This window comes from Athene noctua, chromosome Z, assembly GCF_965140245.1.
Source record: "Athene noctua chromosome Z, bAthNoc1.hap1.1, whole genome shotgun sequence".
Taxonomy (NCBI): Eukaryota; Metazoa; Chordata; class Aves; order Strigiformes; family Strigidae; genus Athene; species Athene noctua.
In genome coordinates this window covers 26,445,694-26,468,905 of record NC_134077.1, presented here as the reverse complement: position 1 = coordinate 26,468,905, position 23,212 = coordinate 26,445,694, and the positions used below count along the sequence as shown (strand labels likewise).

At 40.0% G+C, this 23,212-nt stretch overlaps 1 protein-coding gene across 1 annotated transcript in view; it reads right to left on the bottom strand.

Annotated features, from left to right (window-relative positions):
* The window catches only part of ARSB (arylsulfatase B), a 67,981-nt gene extending 46,133 nt beyond the window's left edge, over positions 1 to 21,848 (bottom strand). Inside the window, exons 1-4 of the mRNA XM_074931960.1 lie at positions 21,524 to 21,848; positions 18,414 to 18,600; positions 15,810 to 16,000; positions 15,069 to 15,276 (exon numbers count right to left, since the gene is read on the bottom strand). Coding sequence (XP_074788061.1) covers positions 15,069 to 15,276; positions 15,810 to 16,000; positions 18,414 to 18,600; positions 21,524 to 21,832 — 895 coding nt within the window. The 5' untranslated portion in view covers positions 21,833 to 21,848. The remainder of the gene's footprint in view (positions 1 to 15,068; positions 15,277 to 15,809; positions 16,001 to 18,413; positions 18,601 to 21,523) is intronic.
* Positions 21,849 to 23,212: the final 1,364 nt, after the last annotated feature.

Below are 23,212 nucleotides of genomic sequence, written 5' to 3'. Positions count from 1 at the left end.
TTGAACTCAAAATTTTTAATAACTATTATTTTATTTCAACTTTGTGATTTCTTTTTTCCCAGATACATGCCAAAACATGCTCTCTTCTAATTGTTCCCATGTTTGAATCTCTGCGGTACACCTGCAAGACACCACAGTAGTTCAATAAGGTCACCAGCAATTTCCTCTTGGCAAGATCCAGCCTTTCTCCAACACCATCATCCTTGCACCTTCTGCCACTTTTGATGGTGTTTCCTGAATCCTGAAGTTGTAAAATCTCTTCTCTTGGCAACTATCTAGCTTTACAGAACATGTTCAGTTCTCAGATATACACAGATAATTTTCAGCAATTTCAAAGGGGAGCTGTTCATATGCACAACAGAAACAACCATAGACTTCAAAGGAATAGTCAAATTGCATATTTTGCTCTTGGTGGGCATTTTGGTTTTGATGGTTTTGTGCCTAATGATAATTCCTTAGAATGTTTATCTTGGAAACTCTATCCTTTACAGGTTAACTGATTCCCTGTTCCATTCCTGATACTGGGAAAGAAGCAGAAAAATCCATAATACACTAACAGATTCCTTTGCTCAAAGACATTATTTCACTATAAACAGAGCTTCAGCCCTGGATGGCCAAGTGTTCCCAGGACGCACATACTTCAGAAGTTAATCCTTTTGATTTCAGAAGACATCTTGCCTTCTTTTCTCTGAAAATTCCTTTTGAATGTAGTGATACTAAAGCCTTAAAGTACATCTACACTTTATGGTTCAACCTCCAGTTGCAAAAATTTGTCTGCTATTGCTTGTCATCCCTGATGCCACCAACAGTCATAATTTATCATCTCTTTCATATTACTGACAAAACCACTCACCCTCAGCCCGTTCAGTCCAAACTTGCATCAGCAAAGATCTACTGTTTCAGTCAAATGAGCAGGGTCACTGTAAACAAGGGTGAGACAAGAAGGGATAGTGACATCCTGTATGGAGAACTCCTCCAGCTTCCAGTTATAGATGCAGTTTTATCTTCCTCATCAAGATCTTCTCTTTTGAGTAACCACTACCTGACTTGTATATGCAAGTCCAAAAGTCCCATCTTCCCCCTACTCTCACTATGGCAAAGTAGTTACTAATTCTTCAAAAATCCAACTCCAAGTCTCTCACAGGATTACAGAATAAGTGACCCATTAAATTGGTCAAGGTCTTCAGGTTTTTTCATGTTTTCCCAAAGCCTCTCTCCTCATCTGCCTTAGGCTGCATCAAGATGTGCTCTTTTGGCTCTGACTAAACTACCTTAAAGAGTCAAGCTAATTAAAAGTTTTCAGCACAAGAAGTCAACTGCCACTAAAAAAGGCTGGTATAATTGCATGTGTGCTTACTCTTAACACAGTTCCATCAAAATTATCTAGATTAATAAACTGAAACCACTGTAACTATTAAAAATGTTCAAGCTACCCAAGGTCACTCGGAGAGAATAACAGGAAGCCACATGCAGTCCTCAAACGCAGCTGAGAGACCTCGGGGCAACTGCCTGTGAAGGGAGGCACCTGTGGGCAGAAAAAGCCCCTAATCTTAGTCCTACTCATCAGCATCACTGTCTACACAGCTAGTTTTCCTCCTGAGGAAATGAATTTTCCCTTTTAATTTATTTGCATTTGCATTATTTTTGCTACCTTTGACTTTCTAATGAACTGTAACTGTTGGCCAGCAGTATCTCATAGTCAATGTGAACAATTCATGGTCAGTAAAACGTAATTATTAAACTGCTTTAAACAAAGGCTTTGCTTTTTCAATCCATTAAAGTGACTGGAATACAGCTTGATGTCAGTGTAATGTGTGATACATTCAGGTAGACAGTTATGAATTCATATCATCCGCAGTCACAACTGCAACTGTGTACAACTTTCATGAGAAAAGCAATGGAAGCCACTTTTTTTTTTAACCCTCATGAGAACAGTAGTGGAAGAATACTATTGAAAAAAATCAAACTTGACAGAAAAGTGTGCATGGGATGTCATTCTTAAGATCCACTTGTTAAAAATGCTTGTTTGAATGGAAAATGTGTTACAATGCTTCAGTGCAAACAGAATGCACACTTAAAGAGATGTAATTATTAAAACTGTAATTAAATTTTGCATATCAGATGTAAAATTCATTAATTCGATGAAGTATCTTCTTGCAAGATACCAGAAGCAGTGCAGTGCTCCAATACATGCAGTTCTCTGCAGTGACCAGTAACAATCTTTTGCATAGCCTAAACATGTAGATTGTATATAATATAAGAAGTTAAAAATTAAAAACATGCACTACACTAGCTGCATTATTTGTTTTAATATGTAGTTGGTTAAAGGCACTTACTCTAAAGTACAAGTGAAATTACAGCTGCAGATTTCTGGTTCTTCCCAATCAAGTTTAAGCAACTCTGGAATCTCAATACAACATTCAGGGTCAGCTCACTTCAATGTACACAAAGCTCTGGCTGTATTTTAACTTGAGAAAATGCAATTAGAGGTCAAACCTAAGAGCAGGCACAGGCAGCATTCCATGCGGCACCAGTGCTCAAAGTTCAGATAAAAAGTGGGGGTGTTTCTTCCTGCTTAAAGAGAAATGTAAAGATAGACGCTATATAGTATGAGACAGATATTCCAGTCACAGGAGGTACTTGAAGTTACCCAGAGATGCAGAGATTCACAAAGGGCATAAAGAAAATTAGTAGGAATGTACAGAGAAAATAAAGGATTTAAGACTGAGCTGTAAGGAACTGAAAAATACAAACAAGGATCCTTACAAAAGGAGGGGGAAATAGCTTATTAGTTCCAGTGTTAGTACAAAGAGGTAAAAAACCTGCAACAGCCACTGCAGTAAGAGCTCTCCAAGCCATTTTCACATCAGACATTTACATGATCTGATACACTCACCCATGGCCAAATATTAACACCCATGACTAATGTACACAGTCACTTTCAAACTTACCCTGCCCAACTTCACTAACGCTGAAGACACACACTTTCCATCTTCTAGCTTTAGCTATTTTACAGATTTTTTTCCAATATTAAAATCTTCCATTATAGTTCCCAACCCTGTTTCATAAAAAAATTCCTTCTTTTCTGCCTGTACAGAAGATGGGCAACACTAGACCCATCTAAGCTTAAATCCCTTCTAAACCTCAGCAAATCACATCATCAGGAAAATCTATAGGCAAGAGCACAAAATTATGATACAAAACTTTTCTTCTACTTTTAAAGTCAACTAATTTTTAACTGATACAATATTTTAGTAGAAATCAATTTCAATTTGGAATAACTAACGTGCATTTAAGGATTTCAGTGTTTCTCTGGGTTTTTTTAACTCAAAACTCTGCAAACTGCATGACTTCCTTGGCTTCTATATGCTGACACTTAAGTAAAATCTGCTGGTTTTACTCTCTCATGAATTAAGGAAGGGAGGGGAAACCTTACTCCTTTAATGCATGCCAAAGTTAAATAATCCACAATATATATCCATTATATTCTATGCATAAAAATAACATGGAATAATGGAAAGTGAGAGAGACGAAAGAATAAAGGACAGTTGCACAGAGCTTTTCTTCTGAGGAGTTTAGCCTTCAGTCACATGGCTATTTGGAGCATACTTTAATTCTGGAATATTCAAAAATATACAAAACAGATGTACTAACCAAACCACAGTTTATATGAACACATATTATGAAAAAATGGAAAAGGAGAGAAGAAAAACAGAACCAGAACATCTCAGCAGGGATTCCAAGTAATCTTTTTCAGTTATTACTTATTTGACTAAGGCCATCTTACAACACCTGCAGCTTCTTCCAAATTCTTCACCTAGTCCAGACAATATTGCATGTTTCTTTCCCAAATGAATCAATGATAGATTCTTCCTATGTTTCTATATTGATTCATAGAAGCAAAGGCTGTCCATGACTGACAAAGTAAGTCTCTTGGAGAAGCATTATTTCTAAATATGAAAGCTTTGTGTGAGACAGTTCTGTGTTCTTCCAAACAACATTTATCAATTACAAAGGAAATCTAAAAACTTGGTACATAAAATGTCAAATTTCAGTATATTTGCATTTGTTTTATTAAACAATTATTAAATAACTACTGAAATACAAAATTCTTCAAAGCAAAGTATTTCCATTTTGATCATTTTGTGTGAGCTTCTATGATGTAATGCACTAGGAGTGCATATAATATAATGATTGTGGAGTTCACAGTCCTGAGGAATATGGGACAGGCAGAGTCAGGACCCTGAATTTTAAGAAAGCAGGCTTCCAGCTGATCTAGTCAATGGGACCCCCTGGGAAACTGCTCTCAGGGACAAGGGAGTAGAAGAGAGCTGGCAGATCTTTCAGGACGTTTTCCACAGAGTGCAAGAGCACTCCATTCCAAGGTATAAGAAATTGGGAAAGAAAGGCAAGAGACCAGCATGGCTGAGCTGAGACCTGCTGGTCAACTAATAAGCAAGAAGGAAAGGCAGACAGTGGAACTGGGAATAGGTATCCTGGGAAGAGTATAGGGATGTTGCCTGGTTGTGTAGGGACAGGGTCAGGAAGGATGAGGTACATCTGGAGCTGAACTCGGCACAGGATGCAAAGAATAATAAGAAGGGCTTCTACAGGTATGTCAGACAGAAGAGGAAGGTCAAAGAAAGTATACCGCTGATGAACACGACTGGCAAACTTGTAACAACAGACAAGGAAAAGCCTGAGGTACTCAACAACTTTTTCTTCACTGGCAGCCTTGCTTCCCACACCTCTCAAATGGATGGACCTCAAAGCAGGGACTACGGGAGCAAAGTCCTCACACTGTAAGAGAAGACCAGGTTTGTGACCACCTGAGGAACCTGAACACAGGTAAGTCTATGGGACCTGATATGATGCATCCCAGAGTCCTGAGGGAATTGGCTGATGTAGTTGCCAAGTCACTTTCATTGATATTTGAAAAGTCATAGCAGTCAGGTGAAGCCTCTGGAGACGGGAAAAGGGAAATATTGCACCCATTTTTAAAATATAGAAGCACATGAAGGACAGGGAGGTGATTTGAGACAGCCAGCATGGCTTCACCAGGGACAAGTCCTGCCTGACCAAACTAGTGGCCTTCTGTTATGGAATGACTACATCAGTGGACAAGGAACAGCTACAGATGTCATCTATCTGGGCTTCTGTAAGGCCTTTGACACAGATCCCTCCAACATCCTTCTCTCTAAATTGAAGATATATGGATTTGATGGGTGGACCATTCAGTGGATAATGAATTGGACAGATGATCACATCCAGAGAGTAGTGAGCCACAGCTCAATGTCCAGATGGAGATCAGTGACAAATGGTCAGGGATCTATACTGGGACCAGTACTGTTTAATGTCTTCTTCAGTGATATAGAGAGTAGGACAGAGTGCACCCTCAGAAAATTTTCAGGTGACATCAAGCCGAGTGGCACAGCTGAGATGCCTGAGGGACAGGGTGCCATTCAGAGGGACCGGGACAAGCTCAATAAGTGAGCCCACATGAACCTCATGAGGTCAACAAGGCCAAGTGGAAGGTCCTGCAGCATGGGTTGGGGCAAAACCTGGTATTAATACAGGTTGGGAGATGAAAGGATTGAGAGCAGCCCTGCAGAGAAGGACTCGGGGGTACTGGCAGATGAAAAGCTGGATATGAGCTGGCAATACGCACTCACAGCCCAGAAGGCCAACCCTGTCCTGGGTTGCATCAAAACAAGCATGGACAGCAGGTTGAGGGAGGTGATTCTGCCCCTCTACTCTGCTCCTGTGAGACACCACCTGCATCCAGCTCTCGAGTTCTCAGCACAGGAAAGATAAAGACCTGTTGGCACAGGTCCAGAGGAGGCCGCAAAAATGGTCAGAGGGATGGAACACCTCTCCTGTGAAGAAAGGCTGAGACAGTTGGGGTTGTTTAGCCTGGAGGTGAGAAGGCTCCAGGGAGACCTTATTGTGGCCTTTCAATACTTAAAGGGGGCTTAGAAGAAAGATGACAACAGAATTTTCAGCAGGGCCTGTAGCAACAGGACAAGGGGTAATGGTTTTAAACTAAAAGAGGGTAGATTCAGACTGAATAGAAGGAAAAAAATTTTTACAGTGACGGTGGTGAAGCACTGGAACAAGTTTCCTAGAGAGGTGATAGAAGCCCCATCCCTGGAAACATTCAAGGTCAGGTTGGACTTGGCTCTGAGCAGCCTGATCTACCTGAAGATGTCCCTGCTCACTGCAAGGGTGTTGGACTAGGTGGCCTTTAAATGTCCTTTCCAACCGAAAACATTCTATGATCCTTTAAAATCAAGCTCTTCTAAGACCACGTAGTAGCAGATACTTTATTAGTGCTCTGCGTGACAGAGTAAGTATATACCTACTCCACTGGATGACTCCTAGTAATACTAAAAGCAGTAGTCTACTTTTCCTTGCATATTCAAAGTTCAAGAGTTTGCTATAGAAGAAATTTAGGTTCTGAAAGAATAATGGCACTATACAAAAGAGATGTTGTACCAAACTCCATGAAACTAGTTGATCAGTAAATGGCATATGTTTGGTTATATCTTAATACTTACTACCTTAATAGGATTTGGTAATATAATAGTACCCAATATATATGTAAATTCATGGCAGTAGTCTAAAACAACATACACGACAAGGAAGAAATACTAAAAGTCATGCAAGGAAGAGTTGCGAGTTAAAACAGAGAGAGCTTATTCACTCAAAGTTTTTCTTAAGCTTTTTTGATATCACCAACAGTGATACATTAAAAGACAGTCTCCCACAGAAAGTGGAAGACATTTCACAATTTGGATACCTAAGACAGGCAATCAGGGAAACGGACAGAAACCCATACTTACCAGGTCCTAGTAAAATAAGGAAGGAGAAGTTTCCTTCCCTCTCCTCAAGTTTCTGATACATTTCCACTGTGCAGAACCTGAGCTCAGAATGATGAAAGTTTAAAAAGAAACTCAAACTCACATGGTTTTGTGACTTTTTTCCCCTTTTCTTGTTGTGCTACTGCAGTAGGAGATTTTATGAGTTGTAAACAGCAACAACAGAAACACACTTCTAATCCTGAACCTCACAGCATCTAAAGTGATCCTACCCCTGTGCCACTGTCAGCTAGGCTGCACAATTCACTAACAGAGATTGAGTTACAGGGGATGATGGATAGAGGACAGATTTTCAACCACCTTTGTCTCACTGATTAAAAACAGTATGAACCACTAAACTGGATGATGGAAAATGTTGCTTTTTTCTTTCCTATGTGTGATTCTGGCTTTGTTTTCCAATACTGAGGTGGTTTTTTTTCTCTCTGATATTGTAATACTGTGTTTTAAAAATAAAATGCAATTCAATCTTGAATACTAGTGACCATGTAGGTTCCTTTAACCCACAACAACTACACAATAACGGGTGTAAAAATAATAGGTGAAAAAGATGGCAGAAATAAGATGGCATATCCAATTCATCCACAGTTTAATTCTGTAAACATTTGTTACATGTTATATATCTAGTGCTCCTTTGAAGGGCTAGGGCTTTCTGAGCAATCATGCTCTTATACTTAATCAGAACCATATGGAGGTCAGTGTGAGGGTCCATCCAACTGAAGCAGAACTGGAAAGTCTATTAAACTTTAACTGTGAAATTATTTCATATGTAACTTACAGCGTTTAAGAAGCCAATTTAACAATGTTAGTGACTTGGAATTGTTGAAAACAGAGCATGTCAATGAAGTAACACACACCAGCTACGATATTTCTACAAAGCAGGTTTTTGAAGCTTGCAACTAAAAATAAGTAAGAGGAGCAACATGCAAACAACCTCAGACAAAGATAAACAAAAGATAGAAGATGGGACAAAACCCCATATCCCTATACCTTTCTTGCTGTTGCCTATTTCTGATGGGGAGACTACAGAAAAGCCAAACCCCAACAGTTCTGTTTACATTAAGTGCCGACACCTCTTTTCCATAATGCAGAGCTGGTCATTGTGTGATTTTGTTTTAAATACTATTGAAATTATGGAGGCATTCAACAGTTCGTGGTAGTAAAAAGCAAAGAAGGATAACTACAAACAACATTGATACAATAGTTTAAAATCCCCACAGTTATTTAGCAGACATGATACCAATACCTACCATTTAATATGTGCTCATTTAAAAATGAAGTGATGATATAAGCAGGAGACAAGTCTACATGCATTATTCTCATACACAGAAGTTTGGATGTAACACTACAATCCGTTGCCAGTATCAACAAAACAGGCAGGCTGTTAGCAGTTGCTTTTTTTAAAAAAAAAAAACACCACCTTTTTAAAAGTTCCGTGTGAATTTAGTATATATGAAAGGGAATTAAATAGCACTTACTGCCAGACACAATACGAGCAAGCACCAGACAGCTTCAATGCACAACTCTGTAAATGCATCTCATTTTTGACCTCCAGCATTCTTGTTGAAAGTCTAGGTCACAGAACAGGACTTCAGAGCCCTTCCTTTGTGTGATTTAAGCTCATGGTTGTGACTCACAGTTAAACAGAGACCACTGTCGATAATAGCGGTAAAGGATCCCATTTGGGGAAAATTTCTCCCCTCTGATCTTCACAGCATGAATAATGCTTATTCTGTATGTGTTCCAAGTGCGGAACTCCCATTGAGGTTTCATTTTAAAAAAAAAGTACAGAATACACAGCAGAGATCTACACTGTGGATAAGAGACTCGCAGCATGAATTAGAGAATAACTTTGCCCTTAATTTGAACTCAAGTTCTTCCCAGTTTCCCCATACAGCATCTGAAAGATCCATTTGTTGCTGTGTTTTTCAATTATACTGCAAGTGTGAGAAATGCAAGTACATTCCTTCTGATGGCTAACATGAAACATATATCGCCAATGAAACAAACCAAAATAATTTGCTTAAGATCAAAGTCTGATGAAAAAACATCTGTTGCATAGGTCAGTCTGATTCTGCATACCCTCAGTGGAAAGAGTAACCTTGAAGGTTCAATATAAGCAGCAGAAAAGCCACTCAAAAAAGTGTCTTCAGAGTGCTGATGTATTATTGTGATTTCAGTGTTCAATACAGATTTTTCTGTGTGTGATGGAAGAAGTACTAAGAGCCCTTCAATTAAAAGGACAACAGAAACAGAAAGCTACACCTTCTGCTATAAAATTCTGCTAACGTAATTCTTGTTTGCTTTAAATACACCCATAGGGCTTTTATTTTCCATCAAGGTAACATAATACCTCTTCTCCATCAGAGCACCTTTTGCTGAACAACTTTACTGAGCATTTACAGAGCAACTTTTACAGAGTTGTGCTAAGATAAATCAATGTCTACCTTTTTTTCTAACTCACCAGAACTGTCTTTATTCTTCTGACTTTTCTAAAGTGGGGGAAAAAAAAAGGGAAAATTGATCTCATGGAAAAAAAAATGCATTTGATGTACACAAGATTCCAATAGTTACAAATTTTGCCCTACAAAAGCTGCATGAACAATGCCCTTTTTCATCCTACAGAATTTTTTTTCTTCTCCTCCCAGTACAATTTTCATGATAGGAGCAGTCCTAGAACAGACAGTTTCAGGCGACTGCTTTCATTGTAAGCAGTCTCAGTAATTAAACAGGTCTCAATAATTACAGACCCTGCTGTGTCAGGTCTATGCTACCATTTACCATCACCAAACACAAGAGAAACACAGGGAAATTTCAAGCTATGAATAGTGGGAATAACCTGACAAACTCTCCATGTCTGTAGTAAGTAAGTAAAATGAGATGTAGTCAAGAAAACTTTAGACATGTCCCAGTGACAGACCATAAGACTGACCACTGATTTGGGTGTAGCAGATTCTGACACAAAGAATAATGGGTTCTTAAACACTATTATGGAGAACAAACTAGTATAGTTTAATAGTAATCATAGTTTAAGACAACCATCTGAGAGCTGTGGGAAATTAACGTTGTTAACATGTAAAATGAATTGTTTCCAGCATTCATCTCAGTCTGAGAAAAAATTTGCTAGGATAACTATTAGCATGCTTAAGTCAAAGCTTTGCACAAAAATGGCCAGCTTCCAACTCTGTGCAAAATTCACTTCTGTGTTTCATTTACAAGTGAACTTCACTTTAAACACTGGCTAAAAACAACAAGAAAAATTCAAGATACCACTTATGTTGGAATTTTTAAAAACAAAAGGGAAAAAAGAAGCGTGCATCTGTAGCACAAGGTGTCCCTGTGTTCAGGATCTCTGGTTTGGAGTGCTAGGTCTTCCACAGATAAAGCAGGGTGGATGGGAAGGGGTTAATGCTAGAAGGAAGATAAACAAACACTTCCTACAAACCATCTTTGGCTTTTTAAAATGTGGTGAAAATAATTAACATATTGACTATCAACACCTTCTCAGACTTGATTTTGAAATTAATTTCCAACATAATGTTTCTACCTTTCATAATATGTTCTCACAAATCAGTCTAGATGTCTCATTACTATTATCTGCATCATATGGCAGAGAAGATATTTTATTTCTAAAATATATATTCTTCTCACCTATACTTTAATGTGGAAAAAGCCTAAAAAAAAGAGTAAAAGCCAACACTGGAGTATAAAACACCAACCACATACAACTTTCACTATTTATGATTGACATGCAACAACTCTGACCAATGGAAGTGCAGTGATCAGCCACAACTTTTGCCTGTATAACAAGCTGAAATAATCAAGAAACAGAAAAGTAATATTTGGGAATATATGGATCCAAATAACTAGTTTGACTGAAGGTGCTTATTTCGTCTTAGGAAGCAGCAGATGCTCTGGCAGTAAATGCCCAGACATCTTCCTCGCTGGCAATGCACCAAACCACTCAGAAACTCCTGACAAGACTGATGAAAGCAAGTCTTCAGATCTATGACTGAGCAGGTTTACTAAAAAAATATCTGACAACACAATCTTCAAAATTAGCACCTCTGACACCACAGCCAGAGAACAAATGCTCTAACAAATCTGTCCTTCAGTTGGCTTGGAGACAATCTGCAATTAAGTCTCTCTGAAGTTTCTCACCAGCAAAAGAGAAGGAGCAGGAGTTTATTCAGGGAAGAGATAAGATATTGCCCTTAAGGAACCAGTGAAAGTCAGATCCCTTGTTTCTACCAAAGCAGGAGCTGGAAGTAAGCAAAATAAAAAAAAAATCCTGACATTTAATTAGACAAAAGCCACAATATACTGGCTGGAATGGAAAAATTAACAAAAAGACCGAGAAAAAGTCTTTACTGGGGCGGGGGGGGTGGGGGGGTGGAAATCTAGGGGTATGAGAAAGACTGTATAAACATCAGGAGGTATGTTCAAAACAATCTGTGCTCTTATTAATCGTAATTCTAAAATGATAAAAAGACCGTCTTTTGGAGCAAAAACAGTCTTCACTGTCACATGCTCCATTATGGAAAGGATTTATGTGGTTTCCTCTTAGAAATGTAAACCAAGGCTTGAGAAGTTCCACATATTTACTGCTCAAAGCCCTCTTATGGCAACTACCAGATACTACAGTGCTAATCCACACAAGAATTAACAGATATAGTGGAAAAAAGAGCAGTAAGGAGTTTTGATCCAAAATTATTTAGTATATTAAAAAGCTGAAAGTTAAATAAAGCAAGGGGCAGTAGCTTCAATACAGAACTGAAATTAGAGGTCAGATTCTTTTACTCTAGTGTTGGTAAGTTTCCACCAAAGTTACTTGTAATATGTTGCTAAAACTATAAACACATGGTATTTACAGCAAATCCCTACTTCTTATCTCAAATAGTAGGTCTGTATTTGAAGCAAAATTTGGACTCCAAGTCAGTGTTAATAGCGCTGAGGTAAATTCGTACCACTTGAATGCTTTTTATGACCATTATTTATTTTAAATCAAGGCGCTCTTCAGGAAAGTTGGTAGTTATAGCCTCTTATGTTTCCTCAAAAGAAAAATAAATCCTATGTCTCATTCTTTTTGATTTCAAGTGTACCCAAGCCAGTGCAGCATCCATTTTTATCCGTTCTGCTTAAACAGGCAATGACTTCATTTTCACCACTGATTTCATTAGCCTAGATTTACTTGTATTTACAGTATAAAAGGTGCTCCATAAAAGCGAATTCTAATTCATATCACATAGGTCAAGACTTTTCAAGCTACTACTTGATACACAAATATAACCCCACATACCACTGAACTAGCTCACCTTTTTCTTTCTCTTATTCATCTGTAGAAACAGCTTGTACATCTGTTCAAAAAGACAGAGATGTTGATTTACATGATATACTGATGGAGTCAAACTTGACCAGATTACTTCATTTGTGGCCCAGTGTCTCCATCAGGCCAATTTAAACAAGAACTGGAGTTCTTCTACACATTTTACAAGGCCCTCTTAAAATCCACAGTATTTCCCTTTGCCAGCTGGCATGTTTTCAAGGCAATCCTGGTTGAGCCATAACATATACAAATAGGAAGAAACACAAAAGAGTTTAATGAAAAGAAATCTACCATGACAGCAAAGATTATATCATGTTCTAGAGTATTTCAATGAGCACTCACTAAAAAGAGATCTCTAATTTTGGGGTTGACACTTCACAGTGAAGGACTCAACTGGAAGACTATGTTTGTTGCAGTGCACAATAGCAAATGATCGCTTATAAACTATTTTTTTGGGGGGAATTTTGAAGCAGTGAGAGATGCAAAGATCCAAGTGTGAATTTTGGACAACTAAACTGGGAATAGTAATGAATCTAGTAAAATCTACCATAAAAGCAGGGTCTTCGCTGCTTCTTCATCTACAGGTTTCCAACACCACAGTTACCAAGACACAGGTTTACAACAAAACAAGAGTGCTTTTATGACCCTGTGTCTTTAACTGTTATGCTGAGTAGACACATAGATACTGCTCATTAAAATTATCGACACACTTTATCCTTCCCTAGATTCTCTCTTGCAGTCGTCATTGAAATACTTAAATTGATTCTTAATCCCACAACATGGGAAAAACTCTCCTGCAGAGAAGTCCTGATTGTAGAGGAAAATGTGTCTTTCTTGCCATAATAAGCAAGAGGGTCTTCCAGTCCCAGGAGAGCACTTGGGACAGGGAGAGGGAGCACCACTTGCTCAAGGAGGCAAGTCCTCAAGAACTGAAGGTAGTATCATACTATAAGTATGTAACCATATTATAGCTACCAGTGCATGCTACAACCCCCAGTTACAAAGGACTTGAAAGCTGTGCAGAGATCTCACATAGTACAACTCTTTACACAAGATACTCAACTGCAGACCCTCTCATGCTTCTTTTCAATCATGTTCTAATGACCATTTTAAAACACATCATCTGCAAAACCAATAAACATAATATAGAAAATCTGAATAGATTTCACAGGGTGGGGTGTGGGGTTTGCCTTTTTCTTGACTTTTTTCTTAATGCTTAACAGTTTCAGCATTTGTTTTTTGGAAACTGTGTCTTTAATGTATGCAATGTTTTAGCCTGTAAAGAATAGTTGTTTGAAGTGAAGAAAGAACACTGAAAAAACCCAGATCACTGCCCCCCGGTTTGCACGATCTAGGTTCAATTTCCCTGCATTTCAATCATATTAAATTCCACTCCTGGAAGTTTAAAATGTCAATTAACTCAAGATAAGTCTCATTAGATAGGGCAGACACTGGATTTTCCTGACTGACTCTTGTTGAAAGGTATCTGTAATTGATCGCAAGATAACTACTGTTAAAATCAAGCTATACTGTCATAATTTGGAAAAAAAAAGTTTAAAACAAAAAAAATTAATTTGCCTTTTTAATTCAGTCACACCCTGTAATTCCAACTCAGATGTCTTTAGTTTTATTCCACAATGTACTGAACAAACATCACTGAAATAACTCTAGTAGGACACCATCAGCAAAGACTGGATTTTTTCCATATGGAATAAATATTGGTATCATTTTCCATATGGCTTTGCTAACTTTCAGTTCTAAATATGAAAACATTGCAAACAGAAACAGGCATAGAAGAGTTATCAAATCCTGTTAGAGCCAAAACCTGGACACAAATGTAACACCGTAAGGCAAACAGGGTTGGACTCAACATGAAATTCCATAATTCCAAGTGCTATAGGAAGCAGCTGCTAAACTCAGAACACATCACTTGCATTTTCATCAAACCTTGGAGTTTGGGGTTTTGATGTTGTTACTGTTGTTGCAGGGTTTTCTTTAAAGTGGTCACCGAAAATTAATTTGCCATTTTGACGGCCCTAAAATGTAAAGCCTGGTCAAAAAGCAACTGTAAGCATTGAAAGGCTACTTCACACTCCCAACCAAACAAGAACAACTATGTTCATGAAAGCCAGCCAAGCAGCTGTATTTCAAAAAGATTCTGTTTCATTCCTAATCTGGAAACAAAGGCGACTGCTTTGTAATGTATTATTTGAATTACCCTAATAATCTAGAAACCAGATCATGTGCTAGTACGTACAAAAATTTAGCCTGTAATTTGGCAGCCTAGACTGTAACATCACATATTAAGCTTTTTTATTAACAGACTTTTGCTTCATGGGAGTAAAGTGCTAGTGAAATACTTCAAGCAAGACAAAAATCACATGTTACATGAAAGCAAGGGAAAGAAAAGAGTTTTGGCTTCCTTCAAACTGTTTGCTGTCTGGCTGTTCATGCTTCATGAAACATGTGGCAATTTATAAACTGATCAGACAGCTACCCATAGCTCAGGACAAATTAATTTGGTAGATCACTCTCAGTAAGGATTTAATTCTGATAGATAGTAACCACAGTGGCAAGTAAGACATCTCAAATTTCACTGCACTCCTGTTTTTAAAATGCTGTTTTCACTCCCAACAGGAGTAGCCCCTAGTTGCAGAGATACTTCTTCAGAGTTGTTTTTGTCATGATTGAGAAAGCAGTAAGAGGGGGGAGACAAACTATCTCATATAAAGTCCTGTTTCACTTTCATTGCTCTTCTGCAGTTAGAAAATACATGGAAGAAGGACTGAGGGATCAGATGTCTCCGCAGTTAGCTTGTTAGACACTGTATCAAAGTTATTACTGAAAGATTATTTAAATGAACTTACCAGTAGAGAAAACAAGAACTGTGTTGTCCCAAAGACCATATCTTTTCAGAGCATCAGTAAGATTTCCTACAGCTTCATCCATAAGAGTCACCATCCCTGCATAATGGCGCCTCTTTACATCCTTAATGGATGAATATGGTTTCACGTATTCTTCAGGGACCTCAAGAGGTTCATGGACAGACTGAAAAGCAAGATAGAGAAAGAGGGGCTGGGGTGGAAAGGATAGAGTGGGAATTAGTTGAACACAGAGTACTAAATGCAAAAGTTACTGCAGCAAAAGCAGCCCTGATTTATCGACACTGCATTTTGATTTCTTTTACACTTGTCTCTTCCAGTCCCTAAATATAAACTAATAAAATTTTGATAAAGGACTTCTGAAGCTGTGGAAAAACATCAGGTGTATTTTTGTTAACAGTTTTCTTTCTATGAAACTTCACCCATTAAACTTTCCATTTGTTTTTTAGAAGAGCAAACTACATGCTAAATAATTTCTTTAAATTTATTACTTGTATTAAGAAAGAAGTGGAGAAGGGTAGCAGACCAGGGCTGCGCAGCCAAAGCTGATTCTGACAGCAGAAAAGGCAAGTCTTACCAGCACTACTTCTTGCATTTAGCTCTATGCACCCTGCTGAATAGCACTCAGTTACAGCTCAAGCACAGGTCTCTCTGTTAATATTTCATTAACCGTTTTTAAACATTCTTTAGAGTTGAAGTTATCAAAGTAACAGCTGCTGACTGTACCTTCTCAGTTTTGTGATTCGCTATAAGATCTACAGCTCTTTCTGTGAATAAATTAGTTGAGTACATATTTTTAAACCCAGTTGCAACTTCTTCTCCATCTCGAAAGTCCAGAGCACAGCGTGTTATGTTCTTTGCTTTGATGAGGACGCAACGGTCATGTGAATAATAATCCTCACTCCCCAGAAGATAGCCTAGAACAGGAAAAGTTGTCAAATAAGCAGGCCAACAACATGTCACAGAAACAGATATATCAGGGGAAAACAGGTAAAAAATAAATATCAAAATGTTAGTAGTTTTGAGCTGAAACAGTCATTCAATATTTGACTTGACTGTAGTGACACTCCCTGACAGGTCTAAGTAGCTCAACATTTAATTCTTCACAGACTTTTTATTGCCAATGCAATTAGTAATTTCAAAACATATGAAACATCTCGAAAGCAGTTCAATGACTTTATAACTTGGTATCAAACACATTAGCACTAAACTAATGCACTGATAGCAAAGGCAGTGGCTATCTGTGTAATACTCTGATTTTTAGCTAGTATGATTTTGTGTATTTGTATTTTCATGTAAGACTTCTGTCTCTATAAGAAAGTTTGGAATTTTTAAAATTTATTTATTCAAAACCATCCAAGTATAAAGCATTTCTTATGTCAGCTGTAAAGTAATTGCTGATGCACTGCTGACACCAACTGGTGAAAAAAAGACACTATTATTTAAAGATCCCCAAAAGAAACAAACTATGCAAAAGTTCTACAGGTATGGATTTGCTCCTATCAAGGGCTATCCTGTTCAGCATGGAGTGCCTTTGCTTTTTATCAATCAGAAATAAAACTCTTAAAAGTAATTTGAATCTCAGTAATTATTACTTTTTAAATTACATTTCAGATTTATCCCTCAATACCCTGAAAAAACAGATGAATCTGCAAAAATATATTCTTAAATTCTGCAAAAATCAAACTAAAACTGGGGAAAAAAATCCAAAATGAAGGAATTTCTCTTGAATTTTTATTCAGCAGCTTCAACTACAGCTACTTGTGCAAAAAAGTATGTACAGAAAGAATGAAGTTCTGGTTTAAATACAATAGAAACTTCTAATATGTTTTTAGGAGGAAAAAATGGCTTTTCTTTCAAAGCATAAAGGCTGATTTTGTGGGTAGACTGCCTACATCCATGTACTCAGAGCCACAAGTTGCATTTTTCCGTTTTGAGTGCCCATTGGGGACACACTGCATCAAGTGTTCCAAAGAATCATATGTCCCTAATTGCAATAAATGCCTACTGGAATTACATGAACATTATAGGACATTAAACTCCTACCTACATTCTCTGAAAAATAATATCACAGGAAGTACCCAACGTGTATTGTTGGCAGCCAGCCGCACGAGGCAGCCAGCCTGTATTAAGGCTCCTTCATTGAGCCCACTTGGTCCCAGGGTGACATTTCCTGAGGAGTGCCAGCCTATCTACATCTATACTGTCAAAAAGATTCCAAGCTCCTGTGAAGAGATGGGAGGAGGCCTATATGTTTAAGCAATGAGTCATTATATTCTGATCCATATATATTAGCTTAATTCAGTTGTGAAACCATGGCTCCAAGCTCTCTGAACAAAGGAGATAGCCAATCTAAGGGCACAGTTCTTCACACCTAGAATTCAGATCCACATTGTCTATTGCACATTGCACAGCCAGGCTCTTTATTTAAGTACCTAAGGTTAGACAAGAGGAATGCAGGCTTCTATATCTCACTTCCTCAGCTGTAGAAGTGAGCAGCAGTACTATCAAAAGCTTGCAAAGTTAATTTAAACTGTTAATTTGAACTGTTTTGAAATTGCCCACTCAAAGTGTCTTAAAAACCACCCAGCGGAGATGGACCACTTTGTGTTCAGTACAATGCAGAATGAGATGTATTGCAGACAGCCTCACATCTGTGACACTTTTGCAAAACTAGTAAATGTCAAATCACTACTGGGACAGGAGCCTTTGCAAGAGAAAAAATAAACAACGTGTAGCTATAAGTTGTCACACCAGGACAATCTAATTCTGGCATTATTTTTTTAGTCTGAGGGTCTGATTTGATAATTTGTGAGTTCCTGCAACAAACCTTCTGGATACTGTTTTACAGAGGCTCTCACACCATCTTCCTTGCCACAGGCCCTGGAAAAAACAATGCTACTCTATTCACGAAGCATGAACATAGTGTGGTATGATGTCTATTTCTCTCTTAAATGTATCAGCTCTTAGAAGTGTAACATTTATTTGCAGAGCAAGCCATGTCTACTGTCTGGTATAACACAAAATGTTCAGATTAAAGACACTTATAAAACCAAACCAATCACTACACCTTAAACTTTCTAACTACCATGGAACCAAATTAAATGCAGTTCATAACAGAGCAACTCAATAATTAAAATATTTCCTTCAATAACTTGTAAAGCTTTGACACGCATTTAAGGCCTTATCTTATTTAAGCAGTTGTACTTTGGAAATATGCACGCCCTGGTATTGATTTACTTATAGTAAATCTGCTGTTCTTAAAAGAATGGGTTAGTTTCTCATACTTTTTACACAGCATTTATTGCCCATGTTAAATCTAACCATTACCAAAGTAAGTGTCAAATCCCCTGCGTGTTGGAAGGCATTCTTTTCTGTACATCCCTAAATGCCACTTTCCCACCATATGAGTAACGTATCCTGCCTCTTGAAGTAGCTCTGGGAGGAGTTTCTCATCCAGTGGCACACAGCTGGGCTGGCATGGCCAAATTATCTGGTGTTGTAAGCCTGTGTGGATCTAGAAGAAAAAGATGAAGGATTAGTTACAATGCAGCAATGTATTCCCATAGACTACTTTATAAGCACGCACAAAAAGAAACACAGCTACACCAGAGGCTAGCATTAGTTTTAAGGGGCTCCTGCTTTTACCAATGTGGTACTGAGGAAGATGAGGAAGCCACAGGGGGCGGGCAGGGGTAGCAGGGAGGAAGACAAGGAAACACCACCACAGGGACTAACAAGGCCTTCTCAGGTATAAATCAACTGCAATTAAAAAAAAGTGCCTTTTCTGTTTTCATCTGAAAATCTAAGAGGTAACAATCACCATTACAGTCTGATTGAAGGCTAGGGACAACATCTCAACATGGAGAGATTTCAAATGGGACGTAGGTGGACAAAAAGGCACATGGCAAGTGAAGCTACCAAGCTCTTGCCTGTATCAGAGAACAGTAACTGGAGAAAAGCATGATAAAAGGTAAGAAAGCTATTTTTGCATTAGTCTTCTAAACGGACATTATACATAAATATTTATACATTTATTTGCATAAAATAAGTGCAAACACCATAAATAGAAAGAGCATTTGGATAATGGGAGTGACACAAGTTTTAAACACTGCCTAGATCTGACCTTTAATAGTTCCACATAAGTTTCTGATTTTAACAAGTGGTGAATTTTGTATATCTTTACAAAACTATGACTGACAACAATAGTCCAAGTAGTGTATTTTGCTCAATGCAAGGAACCTCTCCAATTACTGTGTACTAGAAGCTGACTTTTGTCAACTCCCTTATCTCCTCCAGACAAAAAAAAAAAAAACAAAACAGGCACTGCCCTAAACCTAGGCCAGCAAACTACACATACAAGTATAAATACCTTGTTTATTTACTAAATATTTATAGTAAATTGTCGCACAAAACCTCTAAGACCTCATAGAGCAGAAGACACCAGATTTTAAAACTCCAGTAAGCACTCCAGTGTAGCAAGTGGCATAGATAATTTTTGAAGCATCAATTTAGCAACACTTTGAGTTGATTTTTAAACCAAATAAGCCCTGATCTTAGGCAAGTGAGTAAGTAGACTCTTACAAAGGGCCTACTAATTTTCTTTAAAAGAGGACATGGAAAAAGGTTTTTTTTTTTTTTGTAAATGCAGTATTACAAGATAGATTAACAGTACAGTGAAAGACACAAGCTAGCAAAGCATTCTAAATTCTTCCACTGCCTCTAGAAAGAAAAAAAAAATAGGAGAGGGAAACAATAATAATAATAAAAAAAACCCAAACCTATAGCTTTCATAAACCAATACCTTTGCTATTCTTTCTTTATGGACTATAAAATGACTATCAAAATTCCAGCTCCACACAGGACCAGATTTAAATCTTAAATCTCTGTGCAATTATTAATCATATCAACAGGTAAACCAAAACAAAATCCTACATATTTGATACATAATTATTTCCTGCACCGAATGTCTCTGCGATTTTATAAAAAAATTACTTCCATTTTCATAGAATCATAGAATGGTTTGGGTCAGAAGGCACCTTAAAGATCATCCAGTTTCAGACCCCTGCCATGGGCAGGGACACATTCCACTGGATCAGGTTGATGAAAGTTCCATCCAACCTGACCTAGAAAATAATGTTTTCTATTATTATTGTACTCATTTGTAACAAGGTCAACACGAAGATGATTAAATTACTAAGTCAGAAGCATACAATGTTTTTAAATCAGGACTGAAATATGACTATTTCCAATGTCCAATTTTAAGATGAAATGCAGCAATGTCCATTTCTAGTAAGCATGTTCAGAGTATGAACTGTATTCTAGAAATAGTCATAATGAATAAATGTTTTAGGTTATTTAATAAAACAATTTAAAGAGTTGGTGAAGAAAAAGTCAATTACATCTTCCTATTCATTGATTCTTGAAGTTTCTAGGAAGAGAACAAATGTTGCTTGGAAAGAGTACATATCACCTAGAACAGTCTTCTTACAACAACAAGAGATAACATCCACTAACACTGGATGAGATTTGTTTTCATTCTGAAGTTTCTCTGACAAATCACTATGGTTAGCATGCATGCGCAGGGATCTCTTTTTGTGAGGGCGGGGAAGCTTCCGAAATACACTTAACCCTTTGTGAAAATATTATTTCTGTCCATGCTGTACTCTTCTCTCTCCCCCCACCCCCCGCCCCCTCTTTGCCAAAACTGCAATAAGGGGAGGAATGGGGAGAAGTACCTCAGTAGGATAAAATCCAACTCTTACACCAGTGCAACAGAAAAGAATGGGAAAAATCATGACTGTGATTACAAAGCAGCTAGATACCCAGACTAACCGTTAAGGGCACATAAATGTCTACCTCTACGGTATCATATGAAGAATTACGGGTTAGGACGCCTTGAAACGCTGCACTGGAAAAGATGCTGCACAAACCGAACACGTGGTGCTGACCCGCTCCTGGCTGCACCCTGACTGTGTGCCTGTCCAGTTCAGATGTACCAGAAGATGACTAGGACAGAGAGATTTTTCACAATACGCTGCCACGCCTGTTGACCCAACTGAAGCACAGAGAGAACTTCGTCTTTTCTGAAGCAGAACAACGTGCACTAAACCTACCTCTAGCTCATTCCCGAGCTAGCATGCCAAAACTAAGTGAAGTTTGCATAGAAACGCAACGGGGTTTCACACAGCAGCCTTCTTCCAAGCGCATCTTTACATGAGATACAGGAAGGCCAAACTGTTACACAGTGCTGAGGGCAGCAGGATCCCACCAGCCACCCGCCGACACTCCGCGGAGGGCGGCAGGAAGCGACCGGGAAGGCGTCGCCGCCGCCGGGGAGGGATGGCGGGAGCCTCGGGGCTCCCCGGCGGGCACGGCCGCGCTGCGGCAACAACTTGGGGCTGCGCGCCCCCGGGCGTTCCCCGCGCCCCGCGCCCTACCTGGTAGCGGCCGCTGAGGAGCTGGCTGCGGGAGGGGGTGCAGAGCGGCTGGGTGTAGTACCGCTCCAGCCGCACGCCGCCCGCCCCCAGCGCGTCCAGCCGCGGCGTGCGGATGGCCGAGCCGTGCCAGCCCACGTCGCCCCAGCCCAGGTCGTCGGCCAGCACCAGCACCAGGTGCGGGGCGGGCGGCCGCGCCGCCGCCTGCCGCGGCGGGCAGAGGAGCGGGCAGAGGAGCGGGCAGAGGAGCAGGCGGAGGAGCAGGCGGAGGAGCAGGCGGAGCGGCGGCGGGACACGCTCCCGCCGCGCCATCCTGCCCACCAGGAACTGGGCCGCGGAGACCGCCGGGGGGACGAGCCGCGGCGGCGCCCGGCTCCTCCCGCCGGGCGGGCCGGGCTGAGGGGGCGTGGGGAGCGCCCGGCCGCGGGCACCGCCCGGCGGAGCGGGGCTCGGCGGGGCGGGGCGGGGCTGTGCGCTGGGCTGTGCGGAGCGGGGCGGGGCTGCGCGGGGCGGGGCTGCGCGGGGCGGGGCGGGGCTGCGCGGGGCGGGGCGGGGCTGCGCGGGGCGGGGCTGCGCGGGGCGGGGCGGGGCTGCGCGGCCCCGGCGCCGGCCTCGAACCCTCGCGGCCGTCGCTGCCGGGCGCCGGCGGTGCCGCTGTGGGGGCAAGCGGCGTGGCTTTCGGCCGATTAGTGTCGAAATGAGCTTCAAAAAGAGACTGTAAACGTGCTGCCGGTGTTAGCAGTGTCCAACTCAGCGGTGCTGGAGAGCCCTTCCGATTTTGTCTGTCTCTAATTCCTACGTTAAACACCCGATTTAAACCGTGGAGCCTGCCTTTCCCAGGGGAGCCAGGGAATTATTTGCCAACTGTGTTTCCGAAGAAGCCAATAAAACAGTTTTGAGTAGAGGGGACAATGTATTCTGGTACAAGTAACTGGACTGTTCCTTCTGTCTTCATGAGACCATAGCAGCAGCTCATCCACATTTAATACAGCCAACAGTATATTCTGCACATAAGCAAAGTGGGGCAGCTGCAACACAGCCATGGCCTCGCTGCTTGCCAACCTGGGCTACAGCCAGGGAAAAACAACATGCCACCATCACTGAAGGTGCAGCTCAGTTGTGCGAGATGGCAATTGTTCTGTAGGCAAAACTGCATGACCCCTCTTCTGCCATCAGCAGCTGCTGCTCTCATCCCACCCCTGTCTGCCCCTTCTGCAAAATCATAAGCAACTCAGTGCTTTTTTCTCTTAATTTCGTCCATACAGATGAGAAGCCTTGGTCTAGGTCTGGCTGTAAGATGGTGCTTGTGACTGTTACTCTGTGGGAAGTGAGGCAACCTAGAAGCAGAAATAACAGCTGTGTCAATAGGACTGTTTCTTCAAACCACGTAATCTTCTAAAGCAATATTGTAACGACCACTACCTTAGTTATAGTCTTGATGTAAAATCTAAGGCTGTGAAAGGACAGAAATAGCTGTCAACTCTGATCGATCTTGTTCATCCATGGAATACATATAAATTTCAGTGCCCAGTTAAAGATGAAATGCCCACGTGTTTCACATTTAGCTGGAACGGTACATATGTGCATTCCCAAATTTATATAGCCATTTGGTAACAGGTGACAGAACAATCCACATTAAAAACTGTATTTCTTGGTAAGAAAGACAAATATTGAGCATGCTAGACTCCTGTC